This window comes from Lonchura striata, chromosome 4, assembly GCF_050655825.1.
Source record: "Lonchura striata isolate lonStrDom1 chromosome 4, ASM5065582v1, whole genome shotgun sequence".
Taxonomy (NCBI): Eukaryota; Metazoa; Chordata; class Aves; order Passeriformes; family Estrildidae; genus Lonchura; species Lonchura striata.
The window spans coordinates 6,916,427-6,934,107 of NC_140706.1; the positions used below are offsets into that span (position 1 = coordinate 6,916,427).

Here is a 17,681-nt window from a genome sequence, read left to right on the forward strand (position 1 = left end):
GTCATTACATATATTAAATGCACACAAGGAAGTTTGACAAGTCTTTCAATGAGTAAAATACCACACATGCCACTGACATCAAGCATAAATATCAACAATTCCAGAAAATGAAATTATTTTTAGAGAAAAAATAACTGCGCATAGGAGTAATTCACTGATTATTTAACAAAAGAGATGGATGCACTGAGAAAATCAGGGAGAATATGTGATTTTTCCAATAATTTTCCATAATGAACCTTATTTTTAACAAATTCAAGAACAACTTTATTACAAGGAGATCAAACTTAGGAGTGAGATAGCAGGCAAGGCAGAAATTCTAGACCAGCCTGAGTATGTGGCAGACCATGCTCTTTGATGGTTTCTTGCAAGGAAAGGCAATGGAAAAACCTGACAGAAAATGAGCAGTCAGCTGTGTTCCTCCAACAGCCACTCCTGCTCCCATCCCACTCCAACTGTGCCCTCTGGGAAGAGAGGATTTGAGGCAAAAGCTGAAACATGGGACATGAGCTGGGTTCCTTCTGTTACCAAATTATTATGGAGCTCACCTGCCTGATTTCTATGCCAGCTGCAGCTAGAGCTCACTGTTGAAAGTCTTTGTCATTCCCTATTCCACAAGCTGACAGCTTTTCCCATCACTGCAGCTTGGACAGGTCTTTCTGCTGTTCTTCAACCTCAAAATGACTGCTCTGCTTTCACAACATGCCAGGTCACCAAGGCTCTTAGGGAACAGATGACACAGTACTAGGAGACATTTCTATATCTATTTAACAAATCCTGAGTACCGATTACCTATTTAGAAGGTTGAAATTCTTCTAAATGTTTTCCCATCTACATTTTTTCCCTTCTTTCAGTACCACACTATTTTAACCATCATGCCAAACATCACACAGTCACCACTGTGACACACACATCTCATTATCTGGGGAAGAACTCTGAGCATCTTGCTTACTTTTACAGAAACATGTATCATAACATGCTAAGAACTAAACAGTAAGGCCTTCTCTTCTTGGAACATCTCCAGACACTTCTAGATTTGACTATGAGAGGCTGGTCCCAGACACTCATGGATCAAATCCAGAGCATAGAAACATAACACATGACAAGAAATGCCAAACTACTTCAATACAGAGACAAAAAAAAAAAAAAATTACAAGCTGAATATGACAAAGTTTCCATCTTAAAGACAAAAATCATCACTAGAATGTACTGTATTTAATCCAGTTCTAGAAACTACGAAGTGTTGCATTTCTTGGGCTTGAAATTTCATGTGTCATCTCTAAAAAAATTATGTTTCAGTATCACCAACAGACTTGAAATATTTTGCACATTTGGGTGGAACAAATGTACTTTACCAAAACGGCGTAGGCCTTGCCTTATTTAACTTGCAAAAAGCAGCTGCAGGTTGAATTTGTAACCAATAGTCTGGCACATGGGGAAGGTTGCAGAGACTCGGAGCTGCTCTCAAAGCCTCCCTACAACACTGCAAAGGATCATGTGAAACCAGAACCATTAAAGCTAAAAGGAAAAGCCACAGTGCTCAAGTGGTATTTAGTGGCTCTCCAAAGCTGTTATATTGTGTTGCTTTTTACAAGTTCTTGCTTCTCTTTACAAGCTCTCAGCTCCCTTTTAGGTTCCTATGATCTATGTGCTGTCAGTAACCCACCTATTTCATATAAACTTTACTCAGCCAGGATACTCTCTAGTGAGAATCCTAAACATTAATACTTGAGTTTATACTGTCCATAAATAAAAGTATAAATATTTTACACAAACATAAACAAAACTTACTTGCAGGCTCCTGAAAACGCACTTTCTAAAAGCCTATATATATCCATACACTATATAAACTACATATATACACATGTGATATATATATATGATAGTGTATTTCTAGTCTTCTAGAAATTAACATTAACATTAAAAACATATACATACAAATACATGCATACAACTGCACAAATAACCTGTATAGTCCACACACAACTTCCTTTTAAATACTAAATTGAAGCCAGTCTTTCCAAGCTAGGATTTACTGACCATGACATGCAGCTTTAATGACAGAAGTCAATTTGAGAATATATAGACTCTTAAAACGTTTTTACGGAATAAAAGGCTTCAATGAAAAATCTTTAACAGGAATTCTGTGTGTTAGTATGTCTGTTAATAGGGCTGAATTTTGTCTATTCATAAAGCTGAATTCAGGTCAAGTCTATCAGACACCAGAATGGACTGAACATCTCTACCAAGGGATATTATGGAGTTATGGAAGTCACTAGTGACAGCTCAACCCAGTTTTTTTCCCAAGTCTTTCTTTCAGAAGGAGTCTGATCCAAAGCTCATTCAGTTTCAGGACATTTACAAGGTTTTGGATCAGCTCCAACAACTTACTCCCAAACAGAGGTTATTGTTTAGAACAAAGCTGCTTCCTTTCAATCTGTGTTCTTTGAGAATTTAAATCTGATGGAAAACTAAAATGCTTCAACTGCATCATGAATATAAACAGCACTGATGGTGTAAACACAAGCTTTACTACTAAACAAAGAACTGGAAGCTTTAAAAATTATCTCACTTAACCATTGCTGTAACAGGGACAAATCAAAGAGCTGAACAACAGCACCATCCTGAATTTATTTGTATCAGTCTCAAAACATTTGTCACTTTTCAGCTCCTCTTTGAAATGGTCTTTGATAAAACTGCCATTGCTAGAATTGCTTGTACATTCAACTCCTGTGTAAAAGCGTGACAGAAAAATTTCAGGTTTTGTTAAACAGGAAGTTCAGGTTTACATTTTTTTTAACCTAAAACTACAAATATGGAAATGTAGTATCCTTTAGAAAATTATTTCATGTTGGGCTCAGAAAACAGGAGTCAAAGGATCTCACACATTCTACCCCAATCTCTGCTAAGGCTGGGACACAGGTTTACCCAACAGACTCTGTTTCCACCTCCATCCAAGGACTGCTCATTGCTTTCATCATTGTTCTGGTCAACTGGGTAAAAACTTGAAGCTGTAAACCCAGTCAACCACAGTCAGTTACTTTTTTCTTCTACCTGATTTGCAACAAGATGTAGGAAAATACATAATTACAGAAAAAAAGAGAATGAAAAAACATACACAGCCTCAAACAAACTCTTGACTTCTTTCCAGCCTTTACATTTTGTTTTAAATACTATTCCTAATCAGTTGTGCTTCCTGTCTTTTCATCTGGCTTTGCAAGAATCCCTATTTTCTCTCTCCTTGGTTGAGATGCCTATTACCAGCTCTTGCACATTGTCTACATTTATCCCTCTCGATCTACATAGCACTTCCATGTTACAGAACACACAGCAAAAGTCAGGAAGCCCAAAAAGCAAAGAACATGAACTCAAAAAACTCTTGGGCAACACAAAGACCTCAAGGGTGTGCTTGAGTCTGTTATGCCTTTAGAAGTGGAAAAGAGCAGCAATATTGCAGGAATCAGAGTGCTGGGTAGGCTGCCAAGGAGCCAGGAAAAGCAGCAAACTGTGAATGGCACTGAAACCAAGAGGGATTGGGAAAAAGAGGAAAACAGACAATGGAGCATGAGATAGTGAAAAAAGAAAGTTGACCTGGAAAGAGGATGGAAGCAAGCTAAGTGTTTTTAAGTAATTTTTTTGGATGAACAACTGTATTTTTGGCAGAACAAACCAAAACATTGTGTACACTTGGAAGCAGTATTAGATAGTTACTGAGGAAACTTATTTATATATCATTAATTGTAAAATAAAAGCCAATTTAACCACAGTGAGTAACTTTTATAGAAATCTCCAGTAAGACATTTAAACACTGAAATCTTAAGATACTTTTACAGAAGTTCTCGGATAGGATGCAATGAACGAAACTCCCAGTTATGCCATGGTAAGTTTGACAAATGCAATGCTTAAGTTCACACAGCTACATGCAACATCTACAATAAAACAGAACTTAGGGTTAAAGGATAAAAACATCTATTGCAGCCTTGCAGACTGGCTCAAAAAGAAACTGTTTTTTCTAGGGAGAATGGGAAACAAGGAGACAAACCAAAAACCCGTCACACCTTACATGAGTAAATTTCTGAAGAAGCGTAACAAATGACCCCAACTACAAAGTTATTTCAAAACACTGGGTCACTCTCAGTAAATGTCAGTATTCATTTAAGCACTGGCAGCCTCATTTTTCAGAAAGAGAGAAATGCACCTTCACCATCCACGTTACTTTGCAAAGGAGTGAAGCAGGAACAAATGCTTTGACATGAGATGAAGCACAGTTCTACTACATGCAACTTTACAACTTGTTACTTATTTTCAACAATTTAATCTCCTCAGCCATAAGAAGTGATTTAAAAATGAACTCTTGGCAGAAGATACTGCTACAAACTGCAGCTCAGTTAACCACCTGGAGAAAATTTTCTTCAGCGAGCAGACACAGAAAGGTATTTACTAAAATCCTGCTTTTGACCCTGCACACAAATGGCATTCAAATCCTCGTTTCTCTTCTACCTTTTTGTGTTAAAATCTCTCAGCCTGCTTGCTCCTCTGTGAAAAACTACCTAGCTTGTACTTTGCTGTCTCACAAGCTACAATAAATTCCCATTTCCACTCTATTCCCTTGAAAAACTGAAAACACAGTATTTTAAAGCATGGTCTTGTCCATGAAACTCTCATGACCAGCAGAAAACCCTTCTGCAGGTGCCAAAATGTTAATTTCTCAAACTCTGATTCCTCACACCCCTGTGACCAAGGCTCCAGAAATGTGCAAGCTGAGTTAATACAGGTTCCTACTTTCCTAGACATCCTTCTGCTCATCCTCTCCATCTGATTCTTGGTTCATGTCTTACCCCTGCCCCATTACAGTCACCCACCTAAGAGTATCAAACAATGTCAATCATCCTTCTAACCCCATCCTAACCTTCTGAGCCTCTGGCTTGCTCCCTTCAACTTCACATTAAATGTATCTGTATCTGCTAGCCTATGAATTCTTACTATCTATTACCAAAATTTGTATTTCATCACTTAGAATGGCCACAAATGTGCATTCAGAAATACATAAACATTTTTCATCCTGCTTTAAATATGCAATTCTTAATTTTAAAATCTTTTGTGAAAACAATTTTGTATTTAACAAATAATGTATTATGCAAACAGTACTAAAATGCAAATAGTCCTCTAAAGATAGGTGAAAAGTAGTCATTTTCCACTGCAGATGAACAGTGAACACTTTTCACACAGAAGTGAACAGTGCTTAACACTTCATAAAACTGATCTCTCAACCTATGTTAAAGGAATACAACAGTATGATTATGAATTCTTGTTTGTGACTTTTGTTGTAGAAATTTATTACCTTGCATACCCAAGTGTTTTGGGACTGTCTCATCCTTCAGACAAGTGAAGATCTGAATTATGGCACTGTAGTAGTGAAAGGTAGTAAAATATATTTTCCTGCTGTATTACCGAGATCATTAAGAATTAATTATTTCTGTATAATAAAAAGCAAAGGATGGAAGCTTTAGTATAATCCCCTCCACACAGCAGTGTTGTGAAGAACAGCAACAGATTACCCATGCCACTCATCAGTCATTCAAATACTTTTCCAAACCTGCAATTTGAGAGACACACACTCAGTCTCAAGATCTGAAAAGTTCATTTATTACACACCACTGCTAACAGGAAAAAAACATTGTTTGTTTTTTGTTTTTCAAGGCATTCATGGCACATGGGAATTCCCCAGTCTTGATGCACCAGAAGTAAATTATATTGATTTTAGTAAGTAAATTATAAAACTACAGGTGGTGGAGTAGCCAATGCTCTAGTGTTCAGTTGAAGAGCAGACTGCTCTTACCTACTGATAGAAGTAGAACAGCATTTATATAACTTATTCTTCATGTGTCACGTAGTCCTTGTATATGGAATACATGTATTAACTCCTAACAGTGGTGTGAGATAGGAAAACAGTAAAACGAAAGCAACTTCTCAACATGATTAAAAACTAATATACAGAAAAAAGGCATTCAATTACATTTAAATTCTTGATATACAATAAAATAAAAAAGAATTGAGGAAAAAAGTTTGGATTTCATCTAAATTTAAAAAACCCATACATTTTCTTTGAACCTTATAAATTAAGTTTTATTTTATTAAAAATCTCAACAAACACTATCTCTGCAGATCCACTACAAATTAAGACCGAGAAATTTTCAATTCCTTGCATGTATTCTCAAGTTAGGTTGACACTGACCACATTTTCCATGCAAATTTTGGGTTAGCATTTGTTTTGAAACTCTTCTCCAGTGACATTTCTCAGTGCACAAGGCAGCCTAACCCAACCTGCACAATTCCTTGGCTAAACAAAGAATCACGGAGTTACCCACACAGACAATCCAATACTGAAGTTCCAGACAAAGGCTGAGCAACAGAAATGTTTCCAAGGAGCATTTCAAGATATCATGTAGTAGTGCTTTGCCCAGAAGTAACTCTCTCCATGAATCTAATTCAGTAGGGAAGCAGAGGAACAACATCCAGCCAAGGACACACTAAAGCACAGCTCATCACAGACATTGCAGTAACATGTCACAGCTGACACAACATTGATCTAAATCAGTAAAATACCTTCTTTTGCTAAAACACCTCAGTTGTCCCTCTTAAACATTACCTTTTCATGAATTTCTTGTGTAGACTGAGCATCACAAAATGCCACTGTGGCTACATCCTTCAGAATAGGCATTTCTACTGTACAGTCCCTGCCATCCAGCAACGCTACCAAGGGGCGCGGGTGCATGGGCCCATTCATGATCGGAGGTCGAATGCCTGCAAAGGAAGAGAAAAATCTTGTTATTCAGGCCATGCAAATAGGATTACAAATAGGTTATAGCTAGTCTTGTTTATTCTGGTGGCAGAAAAAGATTTCAAGGACAAACTAATAAAACAGGAACAAGTTTACACTCAGCTGTCAACCAAGCACAGAAGACCTTACAAAGAAATTCCATGGAGGTTCAGAAGGCTGAACTTTGAAAGATGGATAAAACCACTGAGGGAATAGTATTCCTGTTTTTTAAAGACACATCCTCACTGCACTAATAAGTGTCTGTGCAATCTTATTCAACCTTTAGGTTTTGACTGGATTCCACACCTTTGTGAGCTCTAGAAAAAGAGTGAGAAATATCTTGCCCAGGCTTGCAAGAAGAGTGGAGCTTATGGAATATAATGAGCAACTCAGTGAGGATTTGAGTATTCAATTTACATATATAATGATGATTCTGCTCAGACTAAAATTTAACTTTAAAAAGTCTACAACAGCAAAATTTTCCATTTACTGAGGATTCAGTGTCCAAGTTTACAGGCAAATTGCTGATCTATGTAGGTCTGCTTAGACTTATAAAGTTTTACCAAGTAGTTCTATATAGCTTAGTCAAACACATCATACTTAATCCACCACTGAACTCTTACAAAACAGGAAAAAAAAATGTCCCTCCCTAAATCAATGTCACACTCTCAACACTGTGGAGTGACAAAGAAATTCACATCAAGTATCTGGGAGAAGAAAAATCAGTCCAAACTCAAGACTTAATTTACATCCTCTTTACAGAGTCTGGAAATGAAAAATAATCCGTAAAATATTTAGAGAGCATCTCTTTAACAATACAGATGCTATAAATACACAGAAGGGTAGAAGGACTCAAGGGAATAATATTAAACCATTACATTTACAAAAAGTAGTTAAGCATGGTTGGGAAAAAGGACTTCCTGAAGAGATTATGAAAGCAAAATGAAGAGTAAAGTATATATTTTTCTCTTTTAAAATAAGAAGTTTTAAGCACTGTGAAGTGAATCAGGCTAGATAGTTCTTGTATACAAATTTCAAAACACATTTTTCTTGCAATGTGAATTTTAAAACATTGCTTATTTGCTTGATAATCCAAGTGGGTCCAACAGCAATGCAAATGACTGAAGTGTCCCAGTTAACTTCTACAAGCAATCCCTGCATCTTAAGTCCCAGCCTGTGTCAGAAAGCAAGTCCTGAAAGACTGGTATCTGCATTTCAAGTGGATGGAAAATCAGTAGAATCCCAGCTGTATGAGGTATCTGGTGATGAAAACCAGCTGCTGCAAAGAGAGATTTTCACAACTCAACAAAAACAGCATATGACTTCCCCCTGGGACCAGCCTGAGGTCTGGGGCTGAAGGACAGCTCCAGGACTGCTGCTCTCACAGTCCCTTCTCAATGGCCTAGCCTGAACCCAGCAATTCCATGTCCACTCCTAACCAACTCAGGACAGCCACTACCACTACAACCTGGCATTTAAATTCTTTACCTAGAATCAAACAGTTTATATACCTGAAGACATGACAAAAACAGTCCCTACATTTGGTTTTTTTTCCTGTTCTACTTCCAGCATCTCCCCACATCTGATTCCATGGACTGACTGACTCTGCAGTACCTTCACTTTACCCACCAGTGAAGTTTGCCATGGAAAAATGACACTTGCAAAAACACCCACTCCTAACCTGTACTATGATATATACCAGCTTAGAAATGCTCCTGGTACACATTACTTCAGTAATATTCAGCCACTAAAACTAAATGGGAGACATTAATATGTCATTTTTGAAAACTATGCATCTTGAACGCTTATTATTGATACTTGTTTGAACCAAATATGGCCTCATACATTTTCAGTAAATAAACCACATACCAGTAATGTGGTACAGGACAAAACCACTAGATTATACAACATAAAAATACTTAGATTACTAATGGAACAATTCTATCCTTTAATGGGGATTTAATTATAAAACTTCACATTAAATTTACATAAAAATATTCTAGGATAAAGCATGTTATATACTTGTTCACTTTTTTAAAACAGTATATAAAACACCATTAATAAAATGCTATTATGTCTAGAAACAAATGCAAAAATGACATTGCAAGACCTCTTCATTTTGCATAGAGTGACTGTGCTCACTCAACAACTGAAATGTCATGGTCTTGTCAGTACAGCAAAGCCAGAACTTCAATAACAAGTCTGAATACTAGCTAAAATAAAATTTTAAAAAAACAAACTAAGAATTTTGATACTGAAGTTGTTGCAGATAAATGAGGAAAAATATGGCACAGGTGATTCCCTCAGAGCTACAACGAAAGCACCTCTGTCAGAGCACATAGTTCAAAATGGAAAAAGTAGATGAGATTAAAAATTCTCACTTCAAAGAAATACTTTTCTGACTTGAGCTATCTCAAAAAAATAATGAAATGTTACAGCACTAAACAGAGCCCTTTCAGACAATGATTTCTCTAAAATATATAAAGGTGTGGTCTGGTTTTCCCCTCATGCCAGTATATCTAAGATTTCAACCAAGTTACTTGTGTAACACTGGTGGCTAAGGGGAATGCCAAAGCAAGCCCCAAAGCATAGGAACAGAAGTCAAAAAACAACCAGAAGGACAAACCCTCCCTGAGAGATTTTAAGGCTTTGTTAAGAATCCCCAGAACTCAAACACATCCAGTGACCTTGACCACAAAAATCCTACAAACCTTTGCTTGCCAAAATCCTTTCTGAACTTCAGCACAGGCTTCCTGTTGCACAATCTTTCTGCCTAAATATCCTGCCACTGAATGGCAGGCAGTAACTCCCCACTTGGGTTAACTTACAGGAACTTCACCCCAGTGGTAGTCCCTAATTAGAGTTCACATTTGGGAAGATGTGGCTTCATTATGAATCAGAAACTTTTGAACAAAAAGCTTCCTCTTCCAGCACTTAGATATGTTCTGCCTGGTTTTTATCTAGGAATGGCACACTGCACTGTGCCTCTGGCTTTGTAGGAGACCCTTGCAGAGGCAGCAGAAGCAATGTGGATTTAAGAGCCGTGTTTTCCATGCCTGCATTTACAGTGAATAATGTAACTCCGTGCCAGAGAAAAGTAACTGCAAAGTGGTCAGAAGTGACATTCAACATGACAAACATTAAACTGATTTAAAGAAATAATTTCACTTAGCTGGCTTATTTAAAAGTATTATGGTATAGCACTTCACGTTACACAGATAACAAAAATTATACCATCCACCCCCACATCCTATAACCTTTGTTATGGGAAAACAATCTTAGTTTATCCTAACTCAAGACTTTCAGGAACCCCTACCAACCTGACATTTCTTAATCTGAGCTTGATTTCCAGGATCATGAATTCGATTTCTCAATGCTTTACAATCTTCAGTATTCTGAGGGAAAATAGCAGCCTGTCATTCCATCCTCATTTCCATGTCTTTAATTTTTCTTGCAGCCTCCTGTAATCTTGAACCAAAGCTTTTATACTTCTTATCCACTGCAACCTCTGTAGCCTGGATGGTGTTCAAATTTTTACTAAAAATTAAACACAAACAATACATTAAAACAACGTTAAGGGTCTGACTCGTGCTCACAGAAGGCAGGAAACTCAAAATTAAAGCTTCTCACTGCACCTGTACCCTTCCCCCTCTGGCTGCTGGCTTTCCACCACACCTGCTGTGCTGCCACTGGCTATTAACATTCCAGAGAAACCAGTGGAGTGTTAAAACACACAGGCACCTTGCTCAGGACAGCAGGTGTATTGTAAATACACCTACCTGGAACAGTGGGCACCACTCACATGGCCAAGGCTTTGCCTGGGTGAGCAGGGATCCAGGAACAGTGTGTGACCTCCACAATCCCCCTGCTGGAGGGCCAAAAACTCCAGTGGGGTACCAGAGATGGAGTGAGAAGCCTTAACTCTGAACTTGATGGTTTTGCTGGGTGTAAGTCAGGCCCTTAAGGTTATCTAAATGTATTATAGAAAAAACTAGAACTATTAAAAATTAGAACTAACAGTTCTGATATAGCTGTTAGTCAGGAGTTTGTTTCTGTCCGGCCTCCATGTGGAAATAATCTGCTGGGGAAGCTCTTATCCCAGTAACAGCTACTGTACTGGAATTTTTCCAAATTAATCCCAGGTATAAGGTGCAGAGACAGACAGAGCAGCTGTCCTTAGGCAGCAGTTATTCACCATGTGGCTCACAGCAGTGCCTTTGCACAGCTGCAGTCTGAACTAGCTCTCCTGGAAAAAAACCCTATCAAAACCTTATTCTAGTCCAGCTCTTATGGAAATAAACTTGAGAATTGAAAAACCAGTTTTCAGCTGCACAACCTGAGAGGAGGCCAGCCATTTGCATAGCTGACTGTGGGTCCCACAAACAAGGGGATTACTGAGCTCATCATCCAACTTTGCAACCCAAACAGGAGTGGGAGGGCCGTGGATTATTTCACCTCCACACCTTTGAAAGCATGGGGACTTAAAAGTGATCAGACCATCCTTAGCACAAGATGTATTTTTTCAAACTGGAAAGAAGCTACCTAAGCAGGGTAGTGTCCTCCTCCCTCCCAAATCCAACCTGCATCTCCTGCTCCTCAAACAAAGGGGCATTGTTTGTGCTACCCTCCAAGGGGGAAGAAGACAATGCCATTAGGCATACTCAGGACTGCAGGGTAAGAAAGCTCTCCCTGACATAATCCAGGCTGTTAAAATGTGTTTCAAACTTTTCATAAAACAACCTTTAATGGTACAAGCTGATAGTTACTGAAGCAACCACTTTGTCCAAATACCAGAGATCTCAAAGTAGGCTGCCGTGGTTTACTGATGTTAGAAAATGTACTAAAATGCAAAGCTATCAAGATTGTTAACAACCTAATTTTCACATTTTTCTACTGCTGATTAACTTAACATGATTAGGCTGAGGAGTTTCTCATGTAAGGCACACATGTTAAAAGTAAAGGTCAGATTTGTAGGCCCAGAACTTGACCTACCTTTCATTTCCTTAAATCTGTTTGCAAAGTCCATGTAATTCTTTAAATGTGTTTTTCTTTTTTCAAAACAAATGCTTCAATTCTTTTTTCTGAAAAATACATCAATGCCAAAAAGCACAACACTTATCAATAACCCTATAATCACAAACCAACAGTAACATGAAATGGAGGAGAGCAGCCCGGCAAGAGTTTTCCTGTCACTGGGGATTTGTGCAAGTGCAAAGATTAAATTAGGAAGAGAAATCCCTTGACAATATTCTTTTCAAAGAATTTGTGATAAAAAACTTACTTTATACACTGTAAAACATCAAAGTGATTTACTTCTTTAACAAAATGCAAACTACTGAAAAAATCTCATCAATATTTATAAAAACAAGACCTGAAAATGACAGGTTGGACATTCAACTAATTTATACTCTTACACATGTACCATGAGACTAACCCCTTTGGCATCTACCTTTATTTTATATTCTTACATAGGTGCAAATTCAGTGAGAATTGTCACTTATTTCCCATAAACTCTCACAAAAATTTGCATTATTTTCAAAAATAAATGCTAATATTAATTCAAGGAAAGAATGAATTGTCAAAACAAACAAAAAATATCTTCCTCATAACACGAACACAGAAGGTGTTATGAATTAGATTTGCCAATATGCGCCATTAAAATTCCTAGAAACCCCATACTTTAAAAATGTATTTTAAGGTTCAGGACCTATCATGCATTTTTACATTTTGGACTGTTATGGCAGACTCGTTGTTTTGTGCACCATGAACTCAAGTTCAAAATACTGAGATTCAAGGTAGACCAAAACTCTACAAGCAGTCAATTAGAAGTTTAAAATACAACTCAGGTACAAGGATCACTGAAATGGATGAAAGAAAAAAAAGAGCATTTATCATCCTTCAGTATTTTGATATTCAGCATATTTAGATGCTGAATATGCAACACAAAAATTCCATGATTCCACCAGAATCTGAGCCAGCACTTTTTGCTACTGCCTTCAAGATGAGCGGGATGCAATTTCCTATGATTTGGGATGCAGGATTGGAGGGAGGCACAGGGGAGAATACTTTAAAATAAAGAATACCAACAAGGGACAAAAAAGTGACAGCCAACCTCAGAAGACTGAATTATGCAGCAGATTAAGTTTAATTTCCTTCTTTTCTCATCTCATTTAATGCTTCTAACTATATTTCCTAAGATTTTAAGAACTTGCTGCAAGGTTTATTAAAATTTAGAGGAACAATCCCAAACTGATTTTCAAAGTAACAAGATGGACTCCACAACAGACATGCAAAAGCAAACTGAGCATAAGCTGCACTTAAAGCTTGCATGCAGCCCCTATGGAAGTCCCCAGGGCTCAGAAGTTAACACTGAGCACACTGGGACTTTACTGGAAGCACACAGTGGATGAATACTGCTGGTATCTATGCTTTTTATTTACCTGAACTCAGCAAGAACAAGTCATCTTCCTTCTTTTTTTTTTTAATTTGCAAGTGACCAAGAAAAATACAAGTGGTTTCCTGTGCTGTGTTGGCCCACTGATGTGCAGAGCAGTCACACCCAGCTGTGGGGAAGGTTGAAATGCACCCAGAGCTCTGCAGGACACTCACAGCTCATTCCCTGACACCAAATGTGCACCCAAAACCACCACGGTGTGATTTCCACCTCTGTCCACAGCCCTCCATGCGTCTAAGATTTCTGCACACAACGCTTCATTATTTCACAGTCTGTGAGAAATGGGCCTGGGCACCCAAGCAATCACTCCAGCAGACAACACAACAGCCTCAGCACAAAGTATTTGAGACAATTCTCTTGCTTGATTTTCCCTTTTGGTAAAATCAAAACAAAATAAGCCAATGATTTCTATTTAGAAAATTCCACATTTCCCTGCTGTTACTAGAACCTGAATGGTGATTCCTCATTACTGCTCCATACTCACACAGCAAGTAAACTTGCCATTCTCAGGATATTATTCTGACAATCATGAGGACATGGGGTTTAGCTGGGTTTTTTAATAATGATCCCTAACCAATTTTTTTTTTAAATCTAGTAATTTTGCTCTTGTTTGTCTAATAGTTGTCAGTGCGCACACAAAACCCTAAGTGCCTGTCAGGGTATAAAAAAAACAAACATCCCACAAGGCACATCTTGAAAGCCTTTGATCAGAAATAATGTTCCATTAAGGAGAAACAAAATAATCTGGCAACATTTTATATTACTACACATGTACTTCAAACATCAGTGTGAAGACTGGAAGCGCTTCACATCTGTCAAAAAATTACTCAAATTACATATTTGGAGTATGCTGTAAAGATATGCCTAATCTTAACTAATACTTTTCAAAATAAGACTGAAAACAGAATGAATCACACCTATTTAATGTAAAATAAACAAGCAGTAACAGCACTATATACTATGGTAAAATATTTTAATTTTCCACCACCATTTAAAAAGCAAAACAAATGACAATATTCAATCACAACTATATGAAGCACCAAACACAGAAAGTCTAAGTATCTGCAATAAAACTCACATAAAATCCAATGTTGCGGCAGTGCTGTTTTCAAGTAACAGATAAATGAAAGCAAACTCCAGAGAAAGGCAAAACATTATAAAGGACTGAGCTCTCCTTGGATGTGCAACATTTTAGTGCCTGTGTACAGTGAGTATTTATCTGTTTCAAATATTTTTAGCTTAATTAAGTAATAAGTGAAATAAAGAGGAGGATAAATAAATTTGCAACAGTGGAGCTATCCTAGCTGGGTTCACTCACATCAATCTCAGCTTCCGAGAAATTCTGGCTAAGGCTGCCAGCTCCTGTTAGTTATCCCACAGGTTTTACAGTGACAGTGGAATGCCCCTGTCTACACACTGTGGCAAAAGCCACAAAAAACTACTTGGTCACTTACAGGAATCACTGCAGTAAACTTGGGGATGGGGCCTACAAATTAAGACCCAACAACTTGAGAATTGTAACTCTCAGCAACCACATCTGCCCACAACTACGGACATCAATCTCCCAGTTACTGATGGGGCAGCTTTTCTAAAATACAGAGCTGAAGGCATGAACCAAGCCTGCATTACAGACATTCACACAAGGCACCATATGCTGGGTATGTATCAGAATATATCTCCACTTCCCTCTTCCCCCAGGACAGTGACCATGGAGCTAGTTGATTATGGCATCTGGGGGTTAACCCACCCTAACAAGCTCCCAAACCCTGTTTAAAATACAACTGAGCTTAGATTTCAGACCATAAACTTTACTGGTGGGTGGGTGTGACTTTAAAAAAAAAAAAAAAGAGGCAGAAAATTCCTGCTGGCAGAAACTGGAAAAACAATCTGTTTCAACAATTGCACTAGGAGCAGAATGATTAACTCTCTGAGCCATTCCAGTAACAATACAGATCATGCCAAGACTTACTAAAACACTTTCCACGGAAGAAGTGGTACTGGAGATTTTTAGGGCAACAGTGAGGATAAATAACACCAGACTAGACCAGGTTGGCAAAAGAGGGTTGTGCTGCACATGAAATGCATCAGTGACCCTTATCGTCACTTCTTTACCCATGTATTCAATAGAAAGCATGCAACCATTGTCTTTCAATTTTAAATCAAGTTATCAGAATTAGCATCTTGGCTGTAATTTTGAAAGAAGCTCAACAGCCACATAGTGTTAATTTAAAATGTAATTCCCCCAAGGAATGAGTCTTGATGAGCCTATAACATATGTATTTGAAATATGAAGGAAAAAAGAAAATTATTTTTTCTCCTCTCACTCAATAATGTTACTCTTACAGCAAGTTATTTTATTCCAGCAGGTTTGGGGTTTTTTGTTTGTTTTGCTTTAAACCACTGCCTGAACTGGAAACATGCTTTGGGAGAAAATACCACTTTTTAGCTTTGTCATTACATCTGCTTTCAGAATATTAATTTCACATTATGTTTTAAAGACACTGCCAAGAATTTATTACAACATAAAATTTCTGAATGTAGTCTGTGCTAATGGCTACGGTCTCTGTTCTTTTCTCATATTTTAGATGTTGTATAGGATTCTGTCTCTGAGAAAGAAACCAAATAATCCAAGTGGAGCCAACATCAAAGGTTTCCTTTATTCTGATCCCAAACACCAAAAGCAATTTCTCCAACAGCACACCTGTACTTTGACCCAAGAACGTTAAACTATTACATGGGACACTCCTTATTTTCCTTATCAAAAAGTCTGAAGATAAGCAAGTGTGGGGCCTTGGATAACCAAGTTATTTTCACAGGGTTTATTTTTTTTTTCGTTAAGGTCAGTAGAACACACTCAGATGACACTAAAAATAACAGTATGGAAATGTTTTACATATTGAACACTGGCCAAGTTCTTTGTAGCTCCTTAACTTTTTTTTTTTTTTTGGGAAAGCATCAAATGTGATACATTATCCTCTCAGCTGAACATCATGATGCTGTGTGTCAGCAATCCTTATAGTGAAACAACAACAAAAAAATACTGTGACTTGTTTAGGGATGGGAAGAAGGGAGGAAAGCTGGAAACTTTAAGGCAGACACCTAAAAACTTAAAAACCAAATATACATATCTATACACATATATACATATTTCATATGTATATATATATATATGTATGTATATATATATATGTATGCTAAGATGAGCATAATTAAAACCGTTCAATTCAACACAGTAATAAGGATAATAAAATCTCTCGAGTTACACTTCATAATGTTCTTCTGAAACCCAAAGCAACTCTGACAAACACAACCTTTGCAAGGGGCTCCTTAAAGCTTTTTTCTCCCTCCCTTTCTGGTTCCTCCCACAGCCCCTGACCTCTGCTGCTCTCTAGCAATATTAAGAAAACGGTTGATGATGATTACAAACTAGAGAACAGTGCAGTAGTAAAACTGAGAAAATTTGTAGTATAGTGAAATGAAAACCCTGCACCTCCCATCCAGGGTCCTCTGCAGCTTAAATAAATAGCTTTTTCAGAAAGATACTCATTTTGAAGGTAAGCAAACAGGATGTATAGAAAATGACAAGCTCACTGAGAACCAGCCAGTAACAACAGTCAAAGTGCCAAATAAAGCAGGCAGTTTAAGGCAAAAGCCAGGTTTATGTTATCATGTTACATTTAATCATAATACAACCACAGCACATGATGTAAGATAGCTGTTCTACAGAGCTGTTCTTTAAGTAGAAATTTGAGTTTCAATTACAAAGGCTCTGATCTCAACATCACAGTTAAAGCTGCACAGAAAAACAGTTCAAATTGGGAGTTACTTCCATGACTTGATGAGAGAAGCAAAATATTTCTTCCCACAAATACCACAAGCTGAAGGGGTTTAGGGAAGTTTTTTGAACATTTTAAGATCCTTCTGATGGTGAAAAGCCAGAAATGTTTAAAACTGACCTATATTTGCATTTTTTTACTAGGCTTTATAATTTCTTTTCGTCTCTGCAGTTTAACCATTTTCAACTTGAAAAGGGTCCATTCACATCCACTAAAATGCTTTGCAGATGATGATAAATTTTTCAGGGCACAAATCATGTTCTGTCTCTGTAAATTGCATAAAACATTTATCAGTGCTAAAAAACATCAGTAACAGGGGAAGGATTACAGAAGGAATTATTTTATCCATTATTAAGAGTTAGAGAATCTTAAGGCAAAAGGTTACTCATCCCTCTCAACACAGATTTCTTGCCACGTTCTCTGACTCTGTATTTTTGGTGTGATTGAGCACTTGTATTTTGGAAAATGCATGCACTATTACATTTTTCTGTAAATACAGTTAACATGACAGTTCATAGTTTTATTCCAGACTGTGTTGTTTAGCATAAAAACTAACTTGCTCCAGCTGTGTGGC

The 17,681-nt window shown here is 37.5% G+C and overlaps 1 protein-coding gene across 38 annotated transcripts in view; it reads right to left on the reverse strand.

Moving 5' to 3' along the window:
* CTBP1 (C-terminal binding protein 1) overlaps nt 1–17,681 on the reverse strand; it is a 232,126-nt gene that overhangs the window by 29,753 nt on the left and 184,692 nt on the right. For 12 of the 38 annotated variants that reach the window (XM_021535693.4, XM_021535691.4, XM_085577535.1 and 9 more), the window contains one exon: nt 6,647–6,801. In XM_021535693.4, the coding sequence (XP_021391368.1) occupies nt 6,647–6,801 (155 nt within the window). Of the gene's footprint in view, nt 1–6,646; nt 6,802–10,137; nt 10,355–11,809; nt 11,899–17,681 lie in introns of all 38 variants that reach the window. The other 26 variants (XM_085577544.1, XM_085577554.1, XM_021535698.3 and 23 more) reach the window with 3 other exon arrangements.